The sequence below is a fragment of the Podarcis gaigeae genome, assembly GCF_964106915.1.
Source record: "Podarcis gaigeae genome assembly, chromosome: 12".
NCBI classification, from domain to species: domain Eukaryota; kingdom Metazoa; phylum Chordata; class Lepidosauria; order Squamata; family Lacertidae; genus Podarcis; species Podarcis gaigeae.
Window position 1 is genome coordinate 44,698,306 of NC_139688.1, and position 27,230 is coordinate 44,725,535.

Consider the following 27,230-nt stretch of genomic DNA (forward strand, 5'->3'; position numbering starts at 1 on the left):
TGCCCTTTTGAAGTACCTGTCGCTCTCTGACAGGTTAGTAGGGAGTTCCCTCACGGAAGGACGGACGGAGGAGAAGGAGGGAGAGGAGGGCTGAGCGGCAGGGGCGACAAGTGAGGCGGGGCCTCAATGTTGGCTCCGCCCACCCTGGTGCGAATGTCATCGGATGCTTCGGCCTCAATTAACCACCTCTTTCCGCAGCCCCTTTCCGCGCGCGCGCCTCGTGGCACGTCACTCTCCCGTCAACGGCTTACAACGCCGTCCCGAGCCAGCGTTGCCTCATACGGAAGCTTTTCTCTCTCCTCACCCGCGGCTTTTGCTCCGCCCACCTCGCGCTCTCGGCCACGCCTCCTCCTCTCCCTTCCCTCCCCGCCCCCCGCCCTTCCCTTCCCTTTACATCGCGCGCGAGCAACTCCGGTCTCGCTCCCGCTCTCCGCCCGCCTCGCGCCGCACTGGGATGTTGGCGGCGGCATCGGGCGGCAGTTCCCGGGTCGCTGAGGAGATTCAGAAGGAGGAGGCGGGAGGCAGGAGGAACCGCCGCTGCCGCCGCCAGTGAAACGGGCGCGGTAAAGGCGCCGCTGCCTGGCCTCCCCTCCCTCCCTCCGTCGGAGAGCGCGCTGAGGGAAACGGGGCGGACTCTGCCCTTCTTCCTCCTCCTTCGCCGCGCGTGAGGCGGAGAGGCAAGCGAGGAGCCCCGGGGAGCAACATGGCGGAGCACTCGGCCCCCGACCACAAGCACAAGACCGGTGGTGCCGCCGCCTCGTCGTCCAACTCCGCCGCCGCTTCCCAAGCGCTGGCCAACAGCAGGGGCTCCTCCTCCTCGTCGACGACGACCGGCGCCGGGCCCCCGGCGGGCGGGGGCGGCGGCGGCGGCCTGTCGGGGGGCCTGTCGCAGCCGGCGGGCTGGCAGTCGCTGCTCTCCTTCACCATCCTCTTCCTGGCCTGGCTGGCCGGCTTCAGCTCCAGGCTCTTCGCCGTCATCCGCTTCGAGAGCATCATCCACGAGTTCGACCCCTGGTAAGTGAGTTGGGGAGCAGAGGGCGAGCAGGAGCCGGGGATCCCCCTCGCCGCCCGCCTGCAGGCTGAGAGGCAGGACGCCGGCGGGGGGACGTGAAACGGAGGAGGAGCGGGGTCGACGCCGGCCCTCTGCACAAGCGGGTACCGGGAAGAGTCTCCCGGGGCCAAGCGCGGAAGGGACTCGGAGCACGCGGAGTGTTAGGCGTGGTTTTACAGGACCCTTTGTGGGTGAAAGGTCCCTTCCTGCGCCGGCAGATGCTCCGGAGCAGACAGGTAGACCTTGAGCTGCGGCTTCTTTCCATCCTGGGCCGAGAAGCCGCCCCCCCCCCCTCCCCAGTCCTGCTCGTGCACTTCATTCGGCAAAACTTGTGCGGCGCCCGCTTCTCCTCGCCGCTGCGGCACGGGCGGCGTGTGCGTTGGAGGAAGAAGGGGGGAATGGCCGAGGGAGCGGCTGCAGGGGAAGCGCGGAGAGAGAGAGAGAGAGAGAGAGAGAGAGAGAGAGAGAGAGAGAGAGAGAGAGAAGGCTGCTGCTTGACGGGACGCTGGTCCGGGAGAGGGGCAGGCGGAGGCTGCTGCTGCTGCGTACAGGTGGGTCGCCGTTAGGTGTAATAGCTGCGTGCTGTGGCAGAGGGGTCTGCGGAGCTGCCTCTGCAATCGTGTGCGAAGAGTAGGGAAATGAGTGCAATCCCACCAGGGGCTAAGCATTTCGCGCTCTTCCTCTGGATTTCTGCTTCCCCAGAGGGCATGTTGTCAACGGGGCTATGCGGAATCTCGGGGGACGGTCTGCCCAGGATTTGGGACGGGAGAGCAAATCGGGAAGTCGGAAGGGGGTAACCTTGCTGGTCGGTGACCCCATCTGAAATACTGAAAATTAGTGTGGTGTTGGTGAAATGTGAGAGGTGATTTTTGATATTCAAGCTTTTTGATATATTGGTATTGGTAGGCATGCAGTGTCGCTTTGCTTTAGGATGGTTTCTCATGAGACTTTGCTCTGTTTCCATATAAAACAAGTATAGAGGTTTAATCCCCATCCCATGGAACATACCACATGGCTGTGGTCTCCGCTAGAGAAAATGTATGAGTTGATTGCACGTCAAATTTTATCCAAATAGCACTGAGGCAAGTGCAGTCCCGAGGTCTATTTCTGCAGGCTCAGGAATACTTTCTGTGCTTAGTTACCCCCATGCTGCATTGATTGGCTTTAAATTGACACTTTATGTTGTGGAACAGTTCATTTCTGAATGTAATGGCAGGTTTTAATGCATCATGATAGGGTTATTTCTGACTGAGAGCTTCCTGTGTCGCCACACGGTTGCATGGAGATGTACATTTCTGCCCTTATATTGGATTGCATCACTTATTTTAATCTCATGATTTGCAGCCTGCCATGTGGACTGCCATATTTCTCATAAGAGTGGGATGCATTTGAGAAACTGCCACATGTTAAACTGTGGGGAATCCTGAGAGCCACTTCACACATCACATCCGTAATGTGATTAGATTACAGTAGTAATTAGTGTTGTCAGTGTGGTGCAGTGGAATAGAAGTTTGACTTGGACAGGATCTAGATTCATAGCCCTCATCAGCTATGAAGCTCACTGGGTTATAGTGGGTTAGCCTTGTTATGTTCTTGTAGTTACTATCTTTCTGTCTAACCTGCTTCACAGGGTTGTTGAGAGGATAAAATGGATCACAGCCTTATCTTCTTCTCTGAACCCTTTGGGGTGAGACACCAGTGTAATAATAATTGCATGTTAGTGGACAGTTGTGTGTTGTGCAGAAAGAATTAAATGGTTTTTAGTGTACCATACCACAGGTCTCTGTACAGTCTTGTCCATGTCAAACCAGATGACGTGCTTTATGTTTCTCTCTTGAGGAAAACATACAGCTCAATAGTAGAGTACAGTACATGCTTTAGCTGTAGAGGATCGTACATTCACTATCTGGAGAAAGATTTTCAAATTAGAAGGATCTCAGGGCCAAGCTACATGCATTGTCAGGAGGGCCTTTATCAGATCTCTCCCCTCTTTCAAAGGTAATAATAGCCACAGGAGGGAGATATACTTGGAGCCATGGTACTGGGTGAATCCCTTGCCCCAAGTAGTGGGATTGGAGTGTCTATTTGCCCCCCTTCTAGAGCAAATAACAGATTGGGGTGGGATTAAGATTGGGAAAATGGCACAGGATTTGTCACTTCCCTAGTGATATGTGTACTATCAGTTTTCTGCAGCAGGGCAAATATGAGCTCTGGAGAAGGTCAATTCAAATAAGGCATAGCATATGTGTGTTCCTCTTTCCCTCACTCATTTAGCAAAGCAAAATACAGTGCAAGATCCGTTCAGTGATCTCTGGTATGTATATCATATCAGCCTACCTTGAGCCTTAGAGAGCTGCTGTCAGTCAGAGTAAAGAATATGGACTAGTACTCTGAGTCTGTATATGGCAGTTTCATATATTTGCTTCAATGCTTGGACCAGCTACGTACGTACGTGTGTGTGTGTGTTTTGAAGCAGCTGTACCTCTACTTGTTACTGTTTTAGTGGATGCATGCTGTGTCTGTAACATGCACCTATCAGAATAAAGCTGCTGATGTGGCCCTGAGCACTTAACGTTGCACTTAGCAAAGGCAAGAGAAAACAGGTTTAAAATAATCAAATAGAAGTAGTTTGAAAGCAAAGGATAAAAATGGTGGTGGGTACATTGTCATATAATATATTCTTTTTATAAAAAAAATTGATATGACACATATATTGGAGGTTTAAGCATATTGACTATTAATATTGGATAAACACTTTTGCATTTTATTGTCACTAAAAATGAATTCTATGAAAGTGTTTGCTAAAATCAGTTTCAAAGGTGCCATTACACCCCTGCTCTGACTAAACCTGCAGTCCCATGAACAACTGAAAGCCCCACTGATCAAAGTGAAACTTAATTATGAGTAAACATACTTAGGATGGAGCTGTACAAAAAGGATTCTCAGTGGCTTTGATTAAGACACACTGGAGAAAGTAAAGCAATCTGGGACACTGCTGAGAGGCACTGAACCTGCTCCTTGTTCCAAGGAGTGGTTACTATGATTATGTTAAACCTGTGAATAGATTCTGTGTGTGTATCCCACAGTGCTTTGGTAAGAAAGTGAAATAAAGACATATTTGGAGTACCACTTGCATGTGTCCTTCTGTATACTACCACCTCTATTGATACCACCTGCTGTTGATAGACAATATATAAAGGAAAAATAACCAGAGCTGAGTCGAAACAGAGGTAGCGTCATAGACCTTTTTTATTCTGTGCAGTCAGCACCCCCCCAAAAAAAAATTGCACTCCTTTCAAAAGAGGGTGTGTAAGTTTTCCCAAGAGAGCAAGAAGAGGGAATGTTCTCTAAATCAATTCATTTGTGTATATTTAGCTGCGGCAGAATGGGGATGTACATTTGGATCGACATCATTGTTCTTCTGTTGCAGCTACTCATGCATAACTATGCATGACTAAAGCTGGATCAGAGCAAAAGTCTTGCTGTGCAGTGCTGACAGCAACACAGGGAGAGTTGGCCCAGTTGGCTCAATAACAAAGATGCAGTTTCTCTTGCCACTTTCACTTAGACCTCGGTGACAATATCACATTGCCATATCTGCTTACACAGTGACATAGTGCCACCCTGTTCCCCAGTGTGATTGGCTTGGGTTGTGTTTTGAGAGATGTCCTAAAATAGGCTGAAACACCAGCATATTGGGACTGAAATAGGTGTAAAAAACAGTGTGGACTTTTGAGGAGCTTTTCACATACCTCAACAGGTCACTTTTATGCTTTATGAGGGTTCAAATATAAACATTAGTTGCAGTGCTAGAAAAATTAGACGTGTAAATGAATGAACAAAGAAGGATTCCTGTGTGGAAAACATCCATTATGCTAATAAACTTCTAAAACTGACCATGTTAACAGTTGCATTATCCCTTTGTGATTTGCACTAGCTGCCAAATAGTTTCTGGGCTCAATTCAAGCCGCTGATATAAAACCTTTAAAGCATTTAGCTTGGGACCTGGATGACTCAAGAACTGCCCTTTTTCTGCATGCTCCAATCATCAGCACATGTAAAAGTGTTCCCAAGAGAGCTCCAGATCACGCAACCTCAAGAGGTGCCAGCTAGATAAAGGGTGTGGTGTATTGAGTCCCATCATTCTGTTCCTTCTTGTGTCTGGTAAAGTTATGGCTTTTTAATAAGGTTGTTGACTGATTAAATAACTTCCACATTAGCTTAGGCAGTGTTTCTTTTAATGACTTACGGATTTGTTAATTTGGTTATTGTATTGGGCTTAGTTTATTTTATCTGTTGGCTGCCTTTAAATAAATAAAGCAGGTTTTTTAAAATGAATATTAAAAAAAATTCAGTGACCTAGTTCATATGTAATCCAAACAGGCTAACATGCAGATTCTGGGAGATCAGACTGCTTTTCTCCTCCTCCTGTCCTGCTGCCGCCTTGCTGCTATGAGCTAAGCCATAGTTTGGCATAGCACTGAATCTGAATCAGTGCTCATGGTTTACACCACTCCAGACAAGCCATGAATTGTAAACAAGGTTTGTTCTAAGATTTACAGTTTGTGGTTTGTCATCGGGGCATAAAGCACAAGTCTGGGTTCAGTTGTAACACTTAGCCAAACTTTAACTTAGTTCATAGCAGAGCAGTGGCAGCAGGACTGCAGCTGTAATCTTTTTTCCAGTGACCAGCACATTTGCTCATTCATGCTAAGCCATAGTTTGACTTAACACTAAGAGTGAACCAGGCCATTATATTGTCCAGTTCCATTTGTATATGCAACCTTAGTGACAGGAAGCTGAATACAAAACTAATTTTGTTGAATACATAATCATTTTATGAATGCAATTTCATTGCTTGAATTTAAAACTGGGTGCTGGGATCATGCAATTAGAACCATTCAGTTAGTTCATGAGCCAATACTGCAGAAGTTGAGGCTTCTTTGAGAAGCATATTTCTGACATGGCATGAAGAAGAAATAGTATAAAATCCCACTGGGTACACCCAAGGAAGCTCTTAGGTATTCCATAGCAGTTCGTAAATGACTTGTTTCAAATGTTGCAGTGGCTCATTGTGCCAGAGTTCCTTACCACTAGCCTCTTGAAGGTAGAAAGTTATACAAGCTGAGGTCCTTCACCAATTACAATACAGTCACTGTGTTTATGTGATTATGCAACCTTACCATCTGTTTTGCATAAGTAAAATGAGTAGATTATTGAAGGCCAGGATTATTACCAAAATCAGAAATGCAACAGAGATTTTTTTATTATTAATAATAATAATAATAATAATTACTTTCCCAAATATAACCATGTTTATCTATGTATGCTTTTGATACACTTGCTAGATTTTCCTTTAAATTGTGTGACTCCATGTGGGTTGAATGAACAAGTAGTGGCTTCTATGCCTTGGAGAGAATACAGTTGTACATCCATCATCTTTTCACAATTTATAAACTGTACACATATTAGAAAAAAACATATTTAATATGCCATATTTTTCTGTGTATAAGACGCCCCCATGTATAAGACACTCCCTACTTTCGGGGACCCCAAATTTAGAAAATGGGCATATGCATTATCCATGTATAAAACGCCCCCAGATTTTTAACATTATTTTAAAGTAAAAAAAACCCTAGTCTTACACACAGAAAAGTACAGTACAGTGGTACCTCTGGATGCAAACGGGATCTCTTCCGGAGCCCCACATCATGAGCAGAACACAACCCGCATCTGCGCGGGTCACAATTTGCTGCTTCTGCACATGCGTGTGACATCATTTTGAGCGTCTGCACATGCGCGAGCAGCGAAACCCAGAAGTAACCTTTTCTGGTACTTCTGGGTCGCCGCAGGATGTCACCTGAAAAAATTTAACCCGAAGCGTCTTTAACCCGAGGTATGACTGTACTTTGCTTTTCAGACTTAATCTTTGGTCTGTTTCTGGTTCAGTGAAAGAGGGCTCTCTTAATTCCATAATTGTTGAAAGCCACAAAACTGTTGCAAATGACTTCTACAGCCTCTTCATCATTTGTAGTATTGGTTTACTGAAATTGGTTTTAGATTATGTAGCCTCTAACAAGGGCTTTCCAGTATGTGCTTCTAAAGATACTTTGGCTGCCTTATCTTTTATTATTTACATGGTTAGTACATTCATCTGTAGTGGTCATCTGTCTAACCTGCTCAGTCACTGGGCCAATTCGCTTACTGAAAAAAGGGGCTCCTTGAGTTGTATGGATTTTCCCCCTTAGATCAGTAGGTAAGTTAATTAGAATTATAAGCCACAAAAATGAAGTGATCTTCCAGAAAACTCATTTTAGTATGGTATACTACTTTGCGCTTCCTCTTTGTTGTAGCAAGTGCAATTATTTAAGCATATGAACTCCAGCTAATAGCTCACTTAAACTTTTTTTTGTAAGTCCTTCAAAAAAGTTTTTGTCAAGCATTATAGAATAATCACTAAATTGTCATATTATTTTTCATTACCAGTACAGCTTTTTGCTCATGGTGATTCTTACAGTAGCTGCAATTGTGTCTGTTTATGCATGCAGCTACTTCACTTCCTCCCTCCATCTCCAAACACATAAGTGCTCAAAGCAGATGACATAATAAAGAAGTGGCCAATGAAACAACATCAGTTTATGAATGAATGAATGAGCAGAAAAACCTAGAGCCGGGACTAAGCAGAAAGAAAAACCGAGACAGCACCTAAATTAAGTACCCAGCGGAAAATAATAGTGTTCAAGAGGTGATAGAATACTAGGAGATGCATTTCAGGGCTTTTTGTACCTCTCAACCAGCCATATCTCAGAAGGCAACATGATATTCAGAATGGCCTCATCAGGTGTGAAGAAAAGCAGTCCATTAGATATTGTGGTCCTAAGCTGTTATGCCGTTATCACTCTTAAATCCCGTATTTCACAAATAAATAAAAATAATGTGTTAGGAACGACCTCCATTATCTTCAAACAAAAATTCATGGTAAAACAAATGTTCAAAAAAATCAGTTCAGAATTTTAGACACTTGCTTTGAAAATAAGATGTTTTATGCTTTTACGTTTCAAACAAGTTCAGGATGCAAATGTAATGTGTGAGCAGTTACAAGTAGGTAGCATGTAGGAGAACAAGGTAGTATTTATGAAGTTAAGGTAAATTCAGTTTTAAAGTAAAAAGAGGTTATACTTGATTAGCAGTAAAGTGGTATAGGGTCTGAGAGGCATGAAATATAACTACCTGGTTTTAGGCAGCATTATCTGCATCATTATTTGTTACCTGATTGTAGTAAGGACAACAACAAAACTATCTAAACTTTTAGGAAACTAACATTCTGTATAAATGTTAAATGAAATATACTGTGGCTATCCAATTATATGGTTTCACATCAGACTACCACAGAATCAAATCTGATCATCTTTAAAACAGTATCCAGGGCCACAATAAATATTTCTGTGCATTGTTATTCTTATTGATAAGAGGTGACCCAGCCTTCATTACATAGACTTCATTTGCAAATCAGGTTTTATAGATCAGCTTGTTTCGAAGCCAGTGATCTTCTCTCAATAATATACTTTGTTTTTGTTAATGTGTTCCACCATGTCAACAGAACGTTAGTGGCTTATATTTAACTTTCAAAGTGATGATGGTAAAAGCTAACTTTTTTTCTATTTATGGTTATTATTTTCTTTAACGTGTACAGGAAAATTGCAAAATTTATTTGAAACAGTGCTTTCTAACTCCATTGAACCTACTTCTGTGAGCATATCATTCCTTCCCCTCCATTGGATCTTTGTTAGTTCCTACCAGTTCAGAATTTCAACTTTAAATTCTCTTTACATTTTTTGATATCTGTCCAGAATGCAATGTACATATGGACCAACTTATCTAGGACAAATAAGTTGTGGTTTACTAAAGTGGCTTGTTTCAGCAAACCATAGATAAATTACCAATGGTATGCATTCTGAAAATAATGCTGTTAAACTGTGGTCAAAATGGAGGTGAAAGCTTCGCAAATCCTTCTCATGGATGCCTTGGAAAGGGAGGGAAATCGTACAAGCCTGTGGGGAGACTAGGCTCTGCTCCACTTGTTCCCATTAAGTTAGTGGTAGTGGGGAACATTTAGTCATCCAGATGTTGTTAGACTCCATAGACACACATCCATTGTAGCCAGCAGGTAGTAGTCAAGAATTATGGGAGTTATATTCTGGCAGGTAGCAGGTTCCCCATCCCTATATTATGGTAAACCATGGTTTATCATGATGCCAGAATGAGCAAATGTGGTAGATTTCAAAATCTCCAAATTTTGTCCATTTCAGTAGGGTAATTATGCAGGATATACTGTTGAAGGCGAAAAAGAGGCACTGGCCGTTCCCTTTGATATATTTTTTTTTAATGTGACAGTATCATAGCAGTGAGGGCAGATTTTAAATGATCCATATGTTACTATATATGCCAACTTGATCTGATCACCTGTTAATTAGGGGAACATCTCTTCCTTCTTCAAAAGCCTTCCAATTTTTGCATGCGAATGAAGACTGACTGTGATCTTTTTATGCTGGGTTCTCCAATAGCTAGTTTCGCATACACGCACACACATATTCAGTCTACAAAAATGAGGTTTAAACTAGGTTGGTTTGTGGCTTGCTGTGGCCATATAAACTGCCCTGATAAGGTAAAACTTTCTACAAGCTTATCCCCCCTATATTTTAGTTCCTGAGCTGTAAGTTTTTTACAGGATTTACTCCATGAGAAATACAATAACCTCCTGTAGTGCTGGAAACTTCCAGGGAATATTTTCATGGGGGACTACATTTGCCATTTCTCGGAGCAGAAATGGCAGTTTTATTACGTTTCTTTTTTAGTTGTCTTGGTAGTGGGTTCAGAGACCATGCATCGTTGCTCAGACTTTAATTAGGAATAGAAAGGAGTTCTGAACTCTTAAAGGTATATTACTTAAAGGCATTCAATGTCTGATCCACATATGTAGCAGGCTGCGCAGTGGATACAGGCCAGGTTAGACACAGTTTCCTTCAGATGAGTGTAAGCCTTGTTTTACAACCAACCAGAAAACATACCATCACTCCCAGTTAGAAGTTAGAATGATACCACTTGTTTGCAATGTATCTAACAGCGGTATCTGCCCATGTAGTAACACTTTGCTGTGGAACCTTTTCAAATGCATTAATCCCAGGACTAAACAAGATGGGATATTTATAATGTGTTTTGACTTTGTGTGCAAGCCAGACCACTTGACTGACGTCTAGTTTGGACCTTTGGCTCTTAACTGCATATTTAAACAAAAACATTGAATTATTTTAGCTGAACTTTAGTTGTCAATATACTGAATTAGTGAGATCAAACTTAGATGAAGTAGAAATCTAATTTTAGTTAAATCAAGGCAATATCCTGCAGTTCTGTAGCCTATAAACGGAGTCTTGGCATGCCCCAGTTCCCTAACTCACTATGATATGCCATTTTCTATTAGTGTAGTTTTTCACAGAAGGAAGGATCATCACTTTGAAAAGGGAAGAAAAATATCCTACACATGCTTATTTAAACTTTTACCTGCCATTAGTTAGTTTGACTTATCTGAACCTGCCTCAGAATCTCGATGAAAGAGATTTGTGTAGTTCTGCCTCATTATCTCCTCTGAAACATTTTACAGCCACTTTAGAGTAGCATACAATATCTGAGTCAAATGTAGGCCAGAATTTCAAGATGTGGATAATTTTTGATGTCACTTTTTAATTATATTGATATTAAGACTGGTATCATTTCTTAAGGCCTATCTTTCTCCCTTAAAACATTTCTGATTCTTCCAGCTGGCAGTTTTAAAATTATATGAGCTACAGTCCATGGTACATAATGAGCTTATAAGGCTGCTTAACTCTTTAGTTTTCACTACTTCTTTAAAAGTCAACCACCTACATTGTACTTACCGTATTTTTTTCTCTATAAGACTCACTTTTTCCCTCCTAAAAAGTAAGGGGAAATGTGTGTGCATCTTATGGAGCGAATGCAGGCTGCCCACCTATCCCAGAAGCCAGAACAGCAAGAGGGATTGCTGCTTTCACTGCGCAGTGATCCCTCTTGCTGTTCTGGCTTCTGAGATTCAGAATTTTTTTTTTCTTGTTTTCCTCCTCCCAAAACTAGGTGCATCTTGTGGTCTGGTGCGTCTTATGGATCGAAAAATATGGTGTGTGAGTTTTGTTGTCCCTTGTTCAAGTGTATGCAGATTCTTCTTACCTGCCTGCCTGCATCAGCATCAGCTGGAAACCAGCCTTTGATTGCTTGAAAGTAAATCCAGGAGCTCTTGGAGGAAACTGATTTTCTAGATCCATTTCCATCAGAATTTAGGCTTGGTTTTGGCACGAAAAGTGTTTTGGTCGCCCTGTACAATGACTTCTGTTGGGAAAAAGGCAGGAAAAAATTGTCCTTGTTAATTTGCCTTGACCTCTCAGCAGCTTTTGATACCATCCATTATGGTATCCTAGAGCAGCTGTTCAAGTTAGGGGTGGGTGGCACTACTTTGTGGTGGTTCCAGTTCTACTTGGATGGTCATTTCCAGAGGGTGATGCTTGAGGAGTGTTCTTCCACCCTGGGAAGACGTCAGTGTGGTGTTCCTCATGCTTCAAGTTCAATATGTATATGAAATCACTGAGTGGGGTCATCTGGAGTATTGGAGTATGTTTTCAACAATATGGGGATGACACACAGCCCTACATCTCCTTTACAACTGCAGGTGTGGCGGTGGTTGTGCAGGGCTGTTGTATTGGCTCTGTAATGGACAAGATGAGAACTAAGAAACTGAAGCTCAATCCAGACTGAGGCAATGTTTGTGAGTGGTTCCCTAGATGGATAGGAGGTAGCCAGGGTTAGAAACTGGGATAGAAAAACTAAGAGCCAAGTGGCTCCTGGGAACTGGGTTGTGGGTGCCAAAACAGAATGTCTAGTCACTATTGTGTCACATTTATTATTTTGATAAGCAGGAACTAATACACAATTCAAATAAGTGTCACATTGTTAATATCATATTTTTAGCAGAAATTGTTAATACATGTTTAATTTGGTGTTTATAATAAAAATATTGGTACCATACTTCTTCAGTTTTCAAAACACTCTACTTTTTGTTCTTAAACTCCTTAACAAATTGTCTACAGTTAACATATACTTCAAGGCTTCAAAGCACATACATATCAGTAATCCTTGAGTGTTGGCCAGGCTCAAAAAATGGCACCCAGACTTTTTGAGGTGCTCGCAAATGGAGAATCTTTAGGTGCAAAATGCACCTGGCGCCTTGCTAATTTCGAACCCTGGAGGTAGCCTGCTCTTCATGGGATTATACTCCCTCTGAAGGAGCTGGTATGCACCTTGGGGTTTTTTCTCAATCCATTGCTGTTGCTTAAGGCTCAGTTGGCCTCAGCTGTGCGGAGTGCCTTCCATCACCTTCAACTGGTGGCCTACCTGCGGCCCCTTTCTGGACAGGGATAACCTAACTACTGTTGTCTATGCTCTGGTAACTTCTAGGTTAGATTACTGCAATATGTTATATGTGGGGCTGCCTCTGAAGATTGTTCAGAAACGTCAGCTGGTGCAGAATTCAGCCAGGTTGCTCACCAAACCATTTGAGCAAGTAACATTAATGTTGGCCCGACTGCACTGGCTGCCAGCTGGTTTCTAGGTCCAATTCAAAGTACTGATTTTGACCTACAAAGCTTTAAGCAACTCAGGACCAAAATACCTGAAGGACATCCTTTCCTTATGTGATCTGGCCCAGACCCTGCAATTATCATCTGAGACCCTTCTTCATGTTCCCGTCTGCAAGAGGTATGAAGGGTGAAAACACAAGTGTGAACCTTTGTTGTAGTGGCTCCACACTTACGGAGTGCTCTCCTCAGGGAGGCATTCCTGACATTTTCATTACATATCTTTAGGGGCCAGGCAAAAACCTTCTTCTTCTTCCAGGCCTTTGACTAATTAAACAATCTATTTTCTTTTAAACTGTGGACGTGGGGATTATTGGAGGGTTTTGGTATGTAGTTTCTGTGTTTTGTAAACTGCCCTGTGATTTTTGGATAAAGGGCGATAATAGAAATTTAATTGATAATAATGATAATCTGCTTTCTGTTTCTAAAACAAAACAAACCTATATGGATATGTGAATAATATCAAAAATTGTAAGTGGCAGCAAGTTACAAAACATTCAACTAACATCATTTTAAATAAAAGGGACCTTTCTGTGAAGTACTCTACAAGTGGCAATTATAATATAAGAACAGAAATAACATTGTGCTGCAAAGTAAGCTTAAACAGAAATCTATATAAAATCAAAGGATATCTGAAATAAGAAAGGAACTACACAGGCAACGTCCTGGCAATTGCTAGTACTTAAGGGTCTAAAACTGATAACTTTTTTAAGGAGTATGTGTGGCTTCCTTTACCTAAAATGTTTTGAGATTGTCAACCACATAGACTGGATAAGAATATAAAAGAACTGAAATTCAATCTGCATGAGACAGAGGTGCTTTTGGTCAGAAGGCATATCGGCCTGTACTAGAAAGGATTGTATGCTGCTTACAAGACCAGGTTTATAGTTTAGGAATATTCCTGGATCTAGTCTTGTTATTAGCTGCTCAGATGTCAGGAGAGTTTCTGTCCAGCTTTGGATGGTGTGCCAATCCATTCCTAGTCCTGGTCACACATGCATACATTTTTGACTGGGGCTAGTGGTCTGTCCCTGACCAAACTGCGGGAGGCAGCAGAAGACAGGAGTGCCTGGCGTGCCCTGGTCCATGGGGTCACGAAGAGTCGGACACAACTAAACGACTAAACAACAACAAGCAACAAGTGGTCTGTCAGTTGCACTGGCTTCCATTCTGTTTTAACTGCTGGTTATTTTGTATAAAACCCTTAGTAGCTTGAAACCAAGCTGCTCGAAGCAATATCCCCTCTTATGTGAATCTGCTCTGTTCTTTAAGATCAGCTGTTGAGACCCTCTTTTGTGTACCATTGCCTTTTAAGGCAAGAACTTTCTTGGGGGTGGCACTCTATTTGGGTTCTGCTGGCACACACTTTTTATTCTGCTGCTGCTGCTTATGGTACTGATTGTGAATGCTTTTCTTTGTTTTATGCTGCTATTTTTAGTTAATAATTAGTGTTATAAGTGTTATAAAGGTAGGGATTATGGTTACTTTTATGCTTGCATTGTATCTGTAAACTGCACTGAGCAACTCCTTTATTCAGGGGGAAGGGGTGCGACTTAAAAAATTGATGCGTTTATTAACAAACCCTTCCCTTTATTTGGGAGGTCATAGCTTAAGGAATTGGTGAAGAATGTGGTTGAAGTTTGTTGAAGATTGGTAGCTTGGTGATGAAGTTGAAGTTGAAATTATAAATGCAGATTTCAGTTCAGTCATAAGAATGAATATTGTTATGAATTGCAGAGGGGGGTCAGTGTGAGTGATACCCTGGGTCCCTTGCAGTTGTTGGGATCATGTATCTGTGAGAGTGGAATGTTTAAGAGGAAGCTTGCCAAAGCAGTTCCTTTGTCAAACTAATAGCTTTGGCTGGCTTGTTAAGTACCATGATTTACCATATCCAAAGAAGTTGCCCTGTTCCATAGAAACAAATGGATGGGGCTTTCTCCATCCACATCACCTGTCTGATATGTAGAAGAACAATAGCCAGAGTTGTTATTTGTGTAAGCTGAAAAGCTGGAGACTAAGTTGGAGAACAGATATGCCTTCCTCTATGCTGGATTTTGTGGTTCTGCTTGAAACCTAATGGAGAAGCAAGATCTGTTCGACTCATGTTAGTGCTTGAGCCCCTCCATCCTACGGGCAGGTTGCCTGTATGTGTAAATAAAACCATATACCCTGAAGACACCAGAGTCTTTGCTGACCTTCATTGGAAGGGAACGGAAGCTTGAGTTAAAGTGCAGGCACTCCCTGGAGTCTCATTTCTTGGAGTTTGAGGTGGTGCCTAACAGTATTTTCAATTTTCACATTCCTTTCTAACTTGGATCAAGAGTAGTAAGCTGTTAGCAATGTCAGACTTCTACTCACCAAGTGGAACTATGGGTTTGATCCAGGCTAACTTAGTTACATTTGGATCACATTGATATCTACAAGGCTTAAATCATGATTAATCCTGTTGAGATCAATGTGACAAATTAAAGTTCAGCTAAATTTGTTCAGATCCAGTCCCATGCATTTGAAAAGCTGACAAATACATTTACATAAAATAAGTAGATTTAATTGCTTAGAGAAACCTATTAAATTTTACCATTTTTTCTAGGTTTAACTACAGATCAACACATCATCTTGCGTCACATGGATTTTATGAATTCCTAAACTGGTTTGATGAAAGAGCATGGTATCCACTAGGAAGAATAGTAGGTGGGACTGTAAGTACCAGAAAATGTAATCAAGTTTTAAGAAAATGTCCATTTATAAATGAATACTGTTACTTCCATTCCATGTTTTACTTTGAGTTTTTAACTCCATTTATATCAGATTTTAAAATTTCAATTACAGCAAGTATGTAAAAAATAAGCAGTTTTTCAATTAAATTTAAAGTGTTCATATTTATATTTATCTCAGTATTGAATCATGACCATCTAGCAGGACCAGGATCTGGGAGATCCAGATTCGAATCCCTACTCAGTTATGAAGCTCACTGGGTGGCATTAGGCCAGTCACAACCCCTTACCCTCCCTCACAGGGATTAACTGAGGTGGGGAGTGAACCATGTGCTCCTTGGAGAAAAAGGTGGGATATAAACGTAATAAGCTCTTCTGCTTACCTGCTTAAGAAAGCTGGAGGGGCCAGCCAGATGGAGATGTCAATCACCAACCTGGCATCCAGAAATCTCCACATGGTTGCAGTTGAACCTGCACCAGTCACATAATGTGCTTGGTGAATTTCTAACTCTGGACAGAATAGTCCCTAGGACAGTTCAATTTTAGAACTGTAATATAGCTAGCTTTTATAAGAGAAAGGTATTAGTGAGCTGTGTAGGCAGAACTAATTCAAAAGCTTGTAGTTCAAAAACATTCATATGAGAAAATGTTCTTGCAAACAAAAGATTCAACTTTGTTTTTCATGATAGGGTTGTAGTAGAATATAATTGCTGTTGTACTGCAGAAATGTTTTGCATGAACCATCTCTGATGGTTATAGATGTGTCCTTGAACACCAGCTAGCTCCTTTTTCAATCTAAGAAGTGCTGTTTGAGTAGATTTACAAGATGCTAGTCAATAAAACGAATCCTTGCGCATTTGATCAATAAAACATTTGATGAAATCAATTTGTTCCTCTTTTTAAAAATCCTGATTTTTCTGTTCTGATTTGAATTATTATATCATAAAGCATAGCTCTGCCAATTTTAGCAGCAAACCGTGTCAATATTGCTTGATGTGGTTGTGTAATAGTTTTGGGTTACTCAGTTTAGCTTTATATTAGGGTGCTTTCCCTTAGTACGTATAACTTACGCCATAAACTTTCAAAATCAGAAGTACTATTTCTGTAAATTAACTATTTGATGCTTTCTGCTGTGGCTTCAGCAAATGAAATTCAGTAATTAAGTGATAGCTGTATTACTTTTGGCAACCCCGAGGAAGGGCTGTAGCTCACCAGAACACCCACCTTGCATGCAGAAAGTCCCAGATTCAACCCCCAGCATCTCTAGGTAGAGCTAGGAATAACCCCTGTCTGAACCTCTGGAGAGCCGCTGCCAGTTGTGTAGACAGTACTAAGTTAGATGAACCAATGACCTGTAAGAAGTTGCTGTTGTTATTATTATTAATATTAATAAATTAATTTTAATTATTGTTGTTGTTGTTGTTGTTGTTGTTGTTATTTATACCCCACACATCTGGCTGGGTTTTACCCAGCCACTCTGGGCTACTTCCAACAAAATATTAAAATACAATAGTCTGTTAAACATTAAAAGCTTCCCTAAACAGGGCTGCCTTCAGATGTCTTCTAAAAGTCTGGTAGTTGTTTTTCTCTTTGACATCTGGTGGGAGGGCATTCCACAGGGCGGGTGCCACTACCGTGAAGGCCCTTTGCCTGGTTCCCTGTAACTTGGCTTCTTGCAGCGAGGGAACTGCGAGAAGGCCCTCAGAGCTGGACCTCAGTGTCCAGGCTGGACGATGGGGGTGGAGACGCTCCTTCAGGTATCCTGGGCCATTTAGGGTTCTAAAGGTCAGCACCAACACTTTGAATTCTGCTCGGAAACGTACTGGGAGCCAATGTTGGTCTTTCAAGAGACCGGTGTTATGTGGTCTTGGCAGCCGCTCCTAGTCACCAGTCTAGCTGCCGCATTCTGGATTAGTTGTAGTTTCCGGGTCACCTTCAAAGGTAGCCCCACATAGAGCGCATTGCAGTAGTCCAAGCGAGAGATAACTAGAGCATGCACCACTCTGGCAAGACAGTCCGCGGCAGATAGGGTCTCAGCCTGCATACCAGATGGAGGTGGTAAATAGCTGCCCTGGACACAGAATTGACCTGCGCCTCCATGGACAGCTGTGAGTCCAAAATGACATCCAGGCTGCGCACCTGGTCCTTCAGGGGCACAGTTACCCCATTCAGGACCAGGGAGTCCTCCACACCAGCCCGCCCCCTGTCCCCCAAGAACAGTACTTCTGTCTTGTCAGGATTCAACCTCAATCTGTTAGCCATCATCCATCCTCCAACCACCTCCAGACAATCACACAGGACCTTCGCCGCCTTCACTGGTTCTGATTTGAAAGAGAAATAGAGCTGGGTATCATCCACATACTGATGAACACCCAGCCCAAACCCCCTGATGATCTCTCCTTTTTGTCAGCTGTCATATCTCATGGCCTTCCTTTTAGGCAATTCAAGATTTACAAACATTTAATGAGGTATGTTCTTTAAAAAAAAGTGTCTGAAAGAATACAGGCCATCTGTGGTAGGATCCTTAGAAATACCCCCTTTAAAATATTTGCATGAATAGTCTCTCTGCTCCCCCCCCCCCAATCTTTTTGTTTTCCCCTGCAGAGGCTACTTTTGAGATTGCCTCTCTTGTTTATCTTGTACTCTTTTCCCTAGCTGCTGCTAGATTCATTTAGCTGGCTAGGGTGTAATGCTCCAGATTTTCTAGTTAATGGCCTGTGTGCTTTTTGAACATTAGCTTTATGCTCATTTGGATTTTAAATACAATTAGATCCATGCAGGCGGTGTTGAGAAAAATCCTGGGCCCACCCTCATAAAATATGATTTTTTTGCTCACAGTTTGTGAAAATCTTTTATAAAGCAATCTAGATTAAGCAGGTGTCTTTTGTTGTGTTCCTTAGCCATCCTTGAAACCCTGAATTATATACCATATTATATGTTGTTTTATAATATTAAAGCTAATTCAATGCAGATACTGAAAAATATATCTGTATGTTCAATTGTTACCGAAGAAAATGTTAATGAAAATGTGTGTGTGTGTGTGTGTGTATTAAAAAGACGTTTGTCTCTGGCAATAGCTTGGTTTTATATGGGTTGTGGAAATAACAAACTCTTCTGCATGTGGGTTACATTAATATATTTTAAGTCTTTCTATAACATTGATTCAAATAGAAGAAAAATGAATTTTTCGCCTGCAATTTGGTAAATGACTTTTCCACTCTCTCTCCTAGGTCTACCCAGGGCTGATGGTGACAGCTGGCCTTATACATTGGATTTTAAATATGCTTAACATAACTGTCCATATAAGAGATGTATGTGTGTTCCTAGCACCAGTTTTTAGCGGCCTTACATCAATTTCTACTTTCCTGCTCACCAGAGAACTGTGGAACCAGGGAGCAGGGCTTCTAGCTGCTTGCTTTATTGCGATAGTACCAGGTTACATATCACGATCAGTTGCAGGATCTTTTGACAATGAAGGGATAGCTATTTTTGCACTGCAGTTCACATACTACTTGTGGGTAAGTAACAACTCATGCTTCATAATTTTTATCTCACTGTCTTTTAGTATTTTGAATCTGTCTTCGTTGTTTCTGCCTTTTAAATTGGCTTTGATTTTGGATTTCTTCAATCGGGTACTCACAAGAAAGCAACGATTTAAAAATTTGAGGGCCTTTTTTGCTTATGCTAATTACTCTCTTTCCAAAAGAAAAAGTTGCATTGTTATATGGTAAACTGTTTTTCAACTGGTGAAATATTTTGTGGTCTTTAGCTAGATACGGCTTGAACACTTCCTGCATTATGTCAAGGACCAACTTATTCTTCAGGGCCTTTTAACCGGAGCAGAGCTTTCCAAACTTTTCATGTTGGTGACACACTTTTTAGACATGCATCATTTCACAACACAGTAATTCAGTTTTACTAGCAAACTGGAGGTTAAAGTAGGAGGGGCATGGGGAGTGTTCCCGTAACACACCTACACAATAATGTGTTGCAACACACAGTTTGGAAAGCTCTGAACTAGAGGGATCGCAAGTATAAATGATAAGAATTCAACAGCCATAAGCATTACTTTATTATTTATTTAAAATACACCCACCCCTTCTATCAGTTTAACAAAACTCTCAGGGCAGCTCAAAGCATTCATAAACAGTAGCCATGCAAGTTTCATGTCATCAGTTTGAGCAAATTCCTAAACCCATGTTCCTGAAATAATGTTGATGGAAGTGGCCTGAACTAAGCCAATCCAAGACCTTTATTTCCTAACCTTTGAAAAGTATCCTTTGTTAAATGTAGCATTCTTGTAGATATGACTTTTAAAAGTGGTCTGATGGGGTCATGTTGACACTAATAGAGATCATAATTGGTTACATTAGAGATAGTAATGGTACATTAGTCTATTGCTTTCCCACCTGCTTGTTCTCTGCTCCTAATCTATTTTCTCCCAAGTCCCATTTCCTCCCACAGGATTCCAAACATGTGTTAACCCTCAGAGCTATCTTGGGAGAGGTGAGGTGTAGCAGCAAAGTAATATGAGGGCATGATTAAGAACGGTCTTCTCTCCCCTCTCCCCCGTTGCTGCTTCATTCTAAATCAACTCCTGAACTGGTTTTTCCCTACAAAGCAGAGTTGATCATCAGGATATCATTACTTAGAAGTTTGTGTAGTTTAGACCCTAAAATTGTATTACACAGTCTAACACATGCATGTTTAAAAGTGCAGTGGGTCATAATAATCAAACATTAAAAAGTTTAATAGTTAAAGTTGGTGACATTTTGCTATTGTTACAAAAATTGAGCTATACAATATAATTTAATACATAATGCAACTTTAATATTAGTATATATAATACAAACATAACAGATAAGCTCATATAGGACTGCACCCGTGTGTGTGTGTGTGTGTGTGTGTGTGTGTGTGTGTGAGAGTGTGTGTGTGAGAGAGAGAGAGAGAGAGAGAGAGAGAGAGAGAGAAGAGGGAAAGAAAGAAAGTGCATTAGCCATGCCCAGCTGTGGCATGAAGCCCACAGTGCATTGTGTATTGGGAAATCTTCAGTGCATGTGTGCCTGGGGAACATGTAACACCAAACAGTTGTTTAATACTCTGTCTGAAGCACATCAGTGTGGTAATGGAATGAATAATCTCTCAGTAAAGTACCTTAGTTAATTCTGATGCACACCTTAAAAGTGTATTTAGTTCAACCTTAATTGGGTTTTTTATTTTATTTGAATGATACATTTTTTTTCTTGTTTCTGCTGAGTTATAACACAAATCACCATTTGTAGGTGAAGTCTGTGAAAACTGGATCAGTCTTCTGGACCATATGCTGCTGCCTATCCTACTTTTACATGGTAAGTAGTATCCTAAACTAATGTACATAATGTGATTTTGAAATCATTTATTGGCAGAACCCAAATGTGCAAGTCACATTCTTTATTTGTACACTGTAATTGCTTTTATTAATAGTATATTGGAGCAACATTTAAAGATAGAAAAAAGTCTATCAGCACTTGTCTGAAAACACTGACTTTATATATATGGTGGTAGGTTTGAAAATGCCTCTTCACTTTAGAGAATTGGTTTGCATTTTGTATCTAGACTGAAGTTAGTTGAAGATTTATTTTAAGCATGCCACTCGCCCGCTTTGCACCTCACATCAAAGAGTGAATGAGCAGCATAGTTGCTCACCCTATTAAAATGTTCCTGCAGTACTTAGCATATGCTGCTGCACTGAGAATGAAAGAAGTCAGAGTCATCCAAACCAAGGCTCCTGGTTAGTTTCTTCCAAATAAACCATGATCTGCAAGTGATCTGCAAATCTTGGTCACCACAGGCATTTGTTTGAACAACACAACAGGCGAGATTCTGTTTATTCCACAGTATGGCGTCAGCAAGAGAGGTGTGCTGTGGGTACCTTGGAGCAGCATGCATCAGCACATAGCTTATTTTAAACTTAAGACCAGATGAACTGATTTGTGCCGCTGTGAGACTATTCACTGCAGTCTTTAAAATCCAGCATAAAGCATTTGTTCCAAAGGGGGAAATCTAAAATGTGTGGAAGATAAAAAGATCTTCACCTTAATGATCTTAATGAGGGTGCCAGGTGAGTCTCATTGGGGAAGGATGCTCTGTTTTCATAGCACCTCCATCAAAAATGCCCTCAGCTTAGTAACCACCCACTTCAGCTCTTAAGGGAGACAGGGAAAGAACCCAGAGAAAGGCCTCAGGTGACTTTCTCAAGATCCGAGCAGATATATTTATGGAAGGAGGTAATAATTTCAGTACTATAGCTAACACTAGCTCTTTATTTAAAGTACTTTACCCTGGATTTTGATATATATGCTAGATTATTAAAGAAGTGTTGTTGCTCTGTGCGGCAAGCACGTTCACAACCCACAGCGTTCACAACCTGCAGCACTGTGTCTGCGGACGTGCAGGTCGCAATTCAGTGCTTCTGCGCGTGCACAAAGCATGATTTAGCGCTTCTGTGCATATGCGAGCACCAAAACCCAGAAGTAACCCATTCTGGTACTTCCGGGTTTGGTGCGGTGCACAACCCGAAATCGCATAACCTGAAGTGTCTGTAACCCGAGGTAGCACTGTACTTGGTTGCCTGCCATATGTGTGACCAAGCTATCAATGGTGCATAAGGTGTGGATGCTACAGATCTGTTCATACTTGGTTTGTTCACTAGTGTTAATCACTATATCCTTTCATTGTAGAGGAAAACATTGCAGTTCTTATTTTGACATTGTTGGTAAAGTGAATAATGCCTCTAAAATTCAGCTAACTGGCAAATTGCTTAATGTTGCAGTCTTCTTAATTGGAGTTAATGAGTTCCTGCTTGATAGTATGTCCCCCATTTTATTTACTCCTTTATTAAGTTTACAAATACATTATAATGTATTATATATAAATCACAAAAGTAGTCCTTTATGTTAATACATAATAATTCATATTAACAGTAGTAAAGTGATGGTTTTTATAATATTCTGGAAAACATTTCACTGAGGGCCATGATGTAAAATCTTAACTAAGGCATACCCAGAGTAGATCCAATGAAATCAATGGACTTAATTAAGTTAATTAAGTCCATTGAATGGGTCTACTCTGAGTACAGCTAACGTTGAAGGTCACATACAATGTGTATAATCTGCGTAATGGACTAGTTGAGGGGGAATAAGTAAAAAATGCTTCCTGGATCTGCTTTCTACTGAAATCTTTCTGTCCTGTGGATTTTTCCTTGTGGCCTGGATTATCTTTTCTTGAAGACAAAATTTAATTGATATTGGTTAGTTTCATGGTTTAACAATAATGTTTATAAAGTAGTATTATGTTCTGATATGTTTATTTTTCAGGTTTCTGCATGGGGTGGTTATGTTTTCATCATCAACCTTATTCCACTGCATGTATTTGTGCTCCTGTTGATGCAAAGATACAGTAGGAGGGTCTACATAGGTGAGTGTTGAATGAAAAGTGGGGGGGTTTCCCATTCTTAGTCACATTACTTCCTTTTTCAGTTTAAATGACTATGAATGTAACTTAATTTAAGTGGTTACTTTTGTCTAGTTACAGGCAAAATCATAAAACAGAATTATTAGAATTCCAAAAGGTTATTAGAATTATTAGATTTGTTTTACTTTTTAAATCATCTTGCATTGCATTGGTTATTGCTTCTGCCATAAGGAAGCAAATTTATTTATTTATTTCAAATAAATACACTTAAGGCAGCTAATAACCAGAATAATAATACTTCAAAATGAACAATGTAGTCTAAACAAAATAAAATGTAGTTTAAAATGATAATTTAACATGGCAATCATTCATCTCAAGATAATTTTTCAGAAATGTATGCAACTTTCTTACTATTACCAGTGTGTGACAACTGTTTATAATGGGACTGGTGAAGTTGGTAATGAATGACAGTTGATCATCCCAGTGCAATGATATCAGGCATTGTCCCTGCAAGTGGCTTTGATTCCACCCTGGGAAGGAGGCAACTAACCTCTCAGTCTCTGTCCCCAGTAGGATGTACTAATGTGAGAGGAGCTTTATACTAATCTTGTCTGCTTCCCTGTACAATTTGGTGTCCTGACGTTGATGGATGCCATGTATTAGACCAGGGGTCAGCAAACATTTTCAGCAGGGGGCCGGTCCACTGTCCCTCAGACCTTGTTGGGGGCCAGACTATATTTTGAAAAAATATATGCCCCACAAATAACCCAGAGATGCATTTTAAATAAAAGGACACATTCTACTCATGCAAAAACACACTGATTCCCGGACCATCTGCGGGCCGGATTTAGAAGGTGATTGGGCCGGATCTGGCCCCCGGGCCTTAGTTTGCCTACCCATGTATTAGACATTGCTAGGGCTTTTCCTTGAGTTCATATGCTCTGTTCTATCCCAATTAATTCTGCACTTGTCACACAAATGAAGCCCTTTTTTTTAAAAAAAAAAAGGCCAACTATACAGTGGAAAAACTGCAATTCTGCTGTGCTAAAAGGTGACATGCTACAGTGCATTGCGTTCTGTAAATATGTGTTCTCCGATTGGAGGTAAGTCACTGGTGTTCCCTTTTACTATTAAAGAGCCTGTATGCAGCCTTAATGCTGGGCAGTATAGCACTAATATTGGTGATAAAACACTTCCTGCTCTTACAGCTTGCATTTTGAATACCTGACTTTATGTGATGTCAGGTGATTGACTGATGGTCACCTGACAAAAAAATGGACTGAGGAGGGTATGTGATTCAGTATCTTGCCCCTGACATAAACGTTCAGGTCAGACATTCCACATATAAGCGAGCAGCAAGAAAGAATGAAATTATGTGGGAAAGAAACCTGGTATGATTTTCTTTTTTGCAGACACACATACAATAACAAAAAGAATAATGGGGCATGGTCTAATTTGCATCGCAGTCTTGTTCAGGATCATTTGATGTCCACAGAACTTTTCCGGAATGTAAATTCTTTGCCAGAATTGGGCATATTTTATGGCTTTTGTAAATGGATGTAAACTGAGATTCTATTTGACCTACTTGGCATCATAACTACAATGCTGACTAAACTCCTGCTGACTGCTCATGCATATTTGATGCAGAGTTATTGATGTTGACATCAGTGTGACTACTTTTGAATCAGTTTAGGAATATTGCAGAAGATTTTCTGCAAGTGCTTAGCTGCAAAAGGTTACAGTGCTGAATAAAAAGGGGAAAAAAACCTTCATAAACAGAATAAGCTCCCTGTGATCTATTTTAGAGTAGTCTAGCGGTAAAGGTAAACATTTGCAACAGTAGTAGACAAATATTTGTCACAATTTAGAGCTTTTAAATCTAGTTTCAAATAACTTTGAGAGGATGTAAAGTACTATATACATGCAGAAAACTAGTTTAAATCAGAAGCAACATTGTAGGCTTAATTCTACGCAAGGACGTATTGACATTAAAAATATAATTTGGTCACGTTGATTGTCTTTCAGTCTTTTTCTCTTTTTTGTTTAGGACAACAGGTTTTTTGGCTTGTTACTTTTAAGCAATTTTAATGTAAACATAATTTTAAGTGATCTTTCACTATAGCTGACTTCCACACTAAAGCAGCTGGCAGAATTTCAATGTTCAAGTTTATTAGCTAGTAATTAATAACACATTTCAAGGAAAATGAACAATATAATGGAAATATCCAGACTGAATTGTAGGACTATTTATCATTCTATACTCAATGAGGATTGATCATGCTCAGTAGCTGCAGAATACTGATTATCTGTTGGAGGAGGGGAAAAGCAGAGGAAGGAGAAATACAGTGGCTATCCTGCAACAGGGTGTGTAGGAGTCACTTTTATGCTGCAACATCTTTTTTAGGTCCCACTTTTAATGCATATTTCATAGGAAAATGCTCAGTAGTCAATGTTATGGATATCCAGTGGACACGAGAGAACTTCTGCTTCCTTTTCTTGCTGCGGTGTCTCCCACCTCTCTCTTCTGTAGGGTCCTCCAACCCTCCAAAGCAGTTGGGGGGGGAGGTACGTGGGGAAGTATAGAGGTGGCTAGTTCCATAGTGCAAGGGGAAGGCTTTTGCAAAAGCCCATTACACAAGCAGGATGGCACCATAGGATGTTGCTTGCTAAGATAACCGGTAAAATAGTAGGCACATGGTATTACTTTTCTCATTACTTTTCTCACTGTTTTTAACTTCATATGCACATGTAATGTGCTTTGTTTGTTAAGGAAAGTAAAATTATTCTTATACTGCTTAGAAAGACATATATGTGATGTGCTACAAATAGCAGGATTTCTACTTTCTTTTACTCTTGTATAGAGTACATTGAATGCTGCCCCTTCCCTTCAACACTTGGCTAACATATAGCATAAATCTGATTTTCTGCTTATATGCATAAGAAAGCAACTTTTGAATTGTTCAACAGGATAACGCTTGCCTTCTTCGCACTGAAAATAAGTGGAACAAAGTAGACCCGTAACTTCTTTTTTCACATGGTTTTTCACATACCCATTTGTCATAATACTTAATTAGCTGGACAGTTTTGTTAGTTATTAGCAAACGGGGTTTGCCATTGTATTATTGAGCAGCACTGAAACTGCCTTGTAGGTTAGTCCTTTTGAGTGTAGGATTGAATGTTTCATGAGGAGATAATGAATAACTAAGACATCTGGTATTATGTTTAGAAAGGTTACAGCAATCAGGATCATCTTGATAGATGGACATTGTTGTTATGGTGTTTTTCCAAAAGATTCTTCTAGGGAGAACTGTCCATCCTTCAGTTCTAACTTCTCTGAGACTGTATTCTGACAAAGGTGTCCTCAAAAAGAAACTTGAGTGGTGGAAGATTTTCAAAAGTACTTAGTGTATTTAGGGAAGACTAGCAACGCTGTGTTTGCTGCCAAAGGACTGGTAACGGATGGTGCAAAAATCTTGTATCATTGTATTCTGATAGCCTTTAACTGAAATTTGTAAAGCAGTCAGTAAATGAATTTCTGTGCTGCTGAAATACACCGAAGGCCCTTAACCTGCCGGTGAGTGTGAGCTAACCATATCAGGAAGTCTGAGAAAGGGAGGTCCAATGTCCATTTGCAATTCAAGCTAACTGTGCTCACCGTCTAATTATACAGTCTAGACCCGACTGTTCTGCTTTCATCATGCTCTGATGTATCTAAAGAAGCAAGCTCATCAAAACTGAATTACTTCAAGGTGAAGTTTTTATAATTAAAAACTCTTTGGCAAGAGATATGTAGAGGTTAAGAGGAGGCTGCTAATCCTTTCCCCATCTGATATCTTCCCCCCAAAAAAGAAATCTGGTTCAGAGTCTGCTTTCTGGCCAAATAGGAAATAGTAGTTGGGGGAAGAGTTATAGACAAGCAGCAACAATTAAACACCCCCCAGCACTACCAGTTTGGGAATCCTGCTGGCTGATGAGTATCCTTTTTATCCCCTGCTAGCATCAATATTATAGAGCAGGGGTGGCCAACTCCCAAGAGACTGCGATCTACTCACAGAGTTAAAAACTGGCAGTGGTGGGGTTCGGTTCAAAGCTACTGAGTTTTTTCAGGGAGGAGGTAAAATGTTGAGCTTCTTTTAGGGGAGCCACAGTTGTTCAGCTTCTTTGGGGGGAGCCAATGATCTACCAGTGATCTACCTGTTGGACATGCCTGTTCTAGAGGATGGAGGAAATTTCTTTATGAAGGTATCATTGTGAAAAATGTGTCAGAATTGCAAAGGATACTGGGATGGCATGGAATGGGTCTATATTCCCTTC

At 41.0% G+C, this 27,230-nt stretch overlaps 1 protein-coding gene across 2 annotated transcripts in view; it reads left to right on the forward strand.

Moving 5' to 3' along the window:
• Positions 1–41: 41 nt before the first annotated feature.
• STT3B (STT3 oligosaccharyltransferase complex catalytic subunit B) overlaps positions 42–27,230 on the forward strand; it is a 259,595-nt gene continuing 232,406 nt past the window's right edge. For both annotated transcript variants that reach the window (XM_083705761.1, XM_083705760.1), the window contains exons 1-5: positions 42–1,014; positions 15,341–15,449; positions 18,695–18,982; positions 20,747–20,812; positions 22,820–22,919. In XM_083705761.1, coding sequence (XP_083561887.1) covers positions 704–1,014; positions 15,341–15,449; positions 18,695–18,982; positions 20,747–20,812; positions 22,820–22,919 — 874 coding nt within the window. In that variant the 5' untranslated portion in view covers positions 42–703. The remainder of the gene's footprint in view (positions 1,015–15,340; positions 15,450–18,694; positions 18,983–20,746; positions 20,813–22,819; positions 22,920–27,230) is intronic.